Genomic DNA, 3,103 nt, shown 5'->3' with positions numbered 1-3,103 from the left:
CTAATATACATAATTATTAGCCTCGGAATTCTAATCTATTTTGATTAACTGGGAACTTTGCAGCATCGAAATAAAACATGATTAAAAGTGTTTGCTAAACCTTAGTATCAATATCTAGTCTGCTACGGTAAAATGATTTAAAAAAACTACCGTAACCTTGCTGATATTAACAGGCATATTGTGAACCAAATCTTTAGCTTAGATACTTCTACCCTCACTTACACGCCACTGAGGAAGGACTAGTGTTCTTTGAAAACTATGGTTCTAATTCTGCATGTTAAACTTTTAAGTTTTTTTTGTTTTTGTTTTTTTTCAAATTTGTGTTTCTAAACCAAATTGATATACGTGTAACGTACGGTGACTTTCATTATAGATCCAATTTCTTTTAATGTAGCAAAGAACCTAAGTCTCAGTAATATTAAAATATGAAATATAAAATTAAATCACATAGATACAATAAACATTGCCATACTGTATATACTGTGTATAATTTGTAGTAATATAGGCCTAAGTTATACAAGCTAAGAGGAATAAATTTAGAAACGTATTCCTCCATGATATACAAGACGACACCTTAGAAACAAGTGTAGGTCTGCATATTCATGTATACACAAACTGTCGTGCAAACAACGTATTTTATTTTATTCAAATGATCATTTATTGAGTATCTGTAATAATCTTATCATATATAGATTGTCTTTCATAAACGACATAAACAATGGGTACCGATGAAGGACAAAGTTATATTGAATTGGTTGATTTTTTTTTACAGTTTAAATGTTTATAAATACAATAATCTCGTACTGAATAGAGTTTATTATATATATATATATATATATATATATATATATATAGGCCTATTTTTATGTTACTTTGGGATTAAGGAACATTAACTGTTGTTACAGTGATTTAATTCACTTTTAGGTTCCTGCTTTACTGTCAACGTGTTATTGCTCTTGATTTTGGCAATAAAGAATAAGAATTAGAATATAACATAATTTCCTCTGTTGTTCCAATATTATAATCGTGATATTCATAAATGTGCCAATGCATTATATATATGTTTATGACTTACTGCTTCGAAGTTTTTCGATATGTTGTACTACGCCTCATACACACGCATATCATTGCATCCATTATATTGATCATCGCATTAATTTACACTTTCCAATATCTCGCATAATTAAACAATATCTTCTTGGCTAATTTATTGTGTTTGTAAAAGAAATAATGAATTCCTAATTATCAGCTCTAGCCTTAACGATTAAGCGTGTGAAATAATTTCGAGCTAATACAGCGACGGAGGTTAACAGCCGAATACCATTATAACCAGTAGTTTACGTGTTTGATGGTTCAACACGTTTGCGTTGAATTAAGGATGTTGACATTATAAATTAATAGAATGATGACAATAGGGAATTGTTATGTTCAAGTAATTTACACATGTAATAGATCTTAACACTAAAATACTTTAGATGAATTGAAGAAAAGTGATGATAATATTGTTATTAATATTAGTAGCAGACGGTATCATTAGTAGGATTAGAGTAGTATAGTATATAGCTATAGTGGTAGTAGCAGTAGCAGCAGCAATATTAGTAGCCTAGTAACAGTAGCAGCAGCAGTAGTAGTAGTAGTATTCAAAGGTCATCATTATCGCTAAAATATTGTGTAAATGTATATAGCCGGTATAAGCAGCTTGCGTTTATTGACTTTTATCTGAAATTTGCTAGCTAGAAGGCACAAATCAAGTGCTGTAGTTACATAGTGCCCTATTGACGTTATTTTGGCAAACCGACATTCTGCATGGTGGAATGAAAGTTAAAATCTGCCAAGGTGTCATCATTCTAAAATCTTCTCTGGCCGACACATTTTATTCTTGCCATTATTGATACAGTACATTGTGTCCTTTTTGACGCAAACAGTCCGTGGTAATTTTTTTTCTAAACTGTAGGCCTACCGTAGGTAGTATTCATGTTGTCAGGTCAGCGTTTCACGACTTATGCAGATCATGTTCGTCTGGGTTATTGTTGAGACTCCAAGTTTTCGGTAGATTTAACTTTGTACCGGTTCTGTCTTTAAACATGTTCACATCTCTGCGCCATACCCGAGAAATGGAGGCAATACTAAATAGGTATCTTAAATCTAATCCGAAATAAACTGAGTTCCTACTTCCAGTGACGAAAGCAAGATGAAGAACAGTATCTCACGATAAATGTGAAAATAATCTAAGAGGATGATGGCCATGATCTAACGAACGGTCAGTAGTCTGGTACGAGCCCCGGCGATTAATTTCATTGGGCTTGTTATTAACCATTAACGTGAAATTATCCTAATAATTTAAATTATTCCGATGAGTGATTTGTATCGAGTAAGTATACTTCTATGAGTGTTGATGGTCGACTTGGTCGGTTGTAGTCGCCATAAATCATACGGCAACAACTTATTAACGGTCGAGTCCATTATTTCTTTGTTTTCAGTCAATTTGCCTATTGGATTAACATAATCAAACTAATTATTATATAAATCAGAATATCGAATTCTTACGTATAAAGGTACATGAATTTTAGACTGCAAGTGGTAGTTTCTTAATTATAAGTTCTTTGTCATATCGTCATAAGTGTGTTACAGGGTTTGGACTGATGCATGAGTGAATGGTTTCGACCATAATTATTTCTATTGAGGGATGAGTATATTACCCATTGCTGTGAAGCAGAATCGTCAATCTTGGTCTATCTTTACACAGCAGAACGAATTTACACTCGGTATTAACAATAAGGTAAGTTTACATCCAGCATTTGAAACTTTTTTAAAAGTTGCAATACTGAAATAGCCTCATTACTACTTTTTCGTTATTTAGTCTTTATAATGAAATTATCTTTTTTGTTGCATATAAAATAACATAATGAAAGGATACATCAGTGTTTTTATATCTTAATATGTATGTACATATATTTTGTCGTATATATTTTTCAAAACATATCAAAAGCTATGGTTGATATTTCAGTTCTTCTGTAACAGCGTATTGAAAGGTACGTGATTTAGGCTTTAATTTTCTTTTCCGATGTTAATTATTTTAGGTTTATTATATAGCAACTGCCTA

General features: G+C 31.7%; 1 protein-coding gene across 1 annotated transcript in view; it reads left to right on the top strand.

Annotated features, from left to right (window-relative positions):
• Nucleotides 1-2,658: 2,658 nt before the first annotated feature.
• LOC117114986 overlaps nt 2,659-3,103 on the top strand; it is a 27,014-nt gene continuing 26,569 nt past the window's right edge. The window contains exon 1 of the mRNA XM_033258621.1: nt 2,659-2,779. Coding sequence (XP_033114512.1) covers nt 2,687-2,779 — 93 coding nt within the window. The 5' untranslated portion in view covers nt 2,659-2,686. The remainder of the gene's footprint in view (nt 2,780-3,103) is intronic.

The sequence above is a fragment of the Anneissia japonica genome, unplaced genomic scaffold, assembly GCF_011630105.1.
Source record: "Anneissia japonica isolate Jap-2015-1 unplaced genomic scaffold, ASM1163010v1 scaffold284995_len508010_cov190, whole genome shotgun sequence".
NCBI classification, from domain to species: domain Eukaryota; kingdom Metazoa; phylum Echinodermata; class Crinoidea; order Comatulida; family Comatulidae; genus Anneissia; species Anneissia japonica.
The sequence above is the reverse complement of the archived record's forward strand: the minus strand, read 5'-3'. Positions and strand labels throughout refer to the sequence as shown.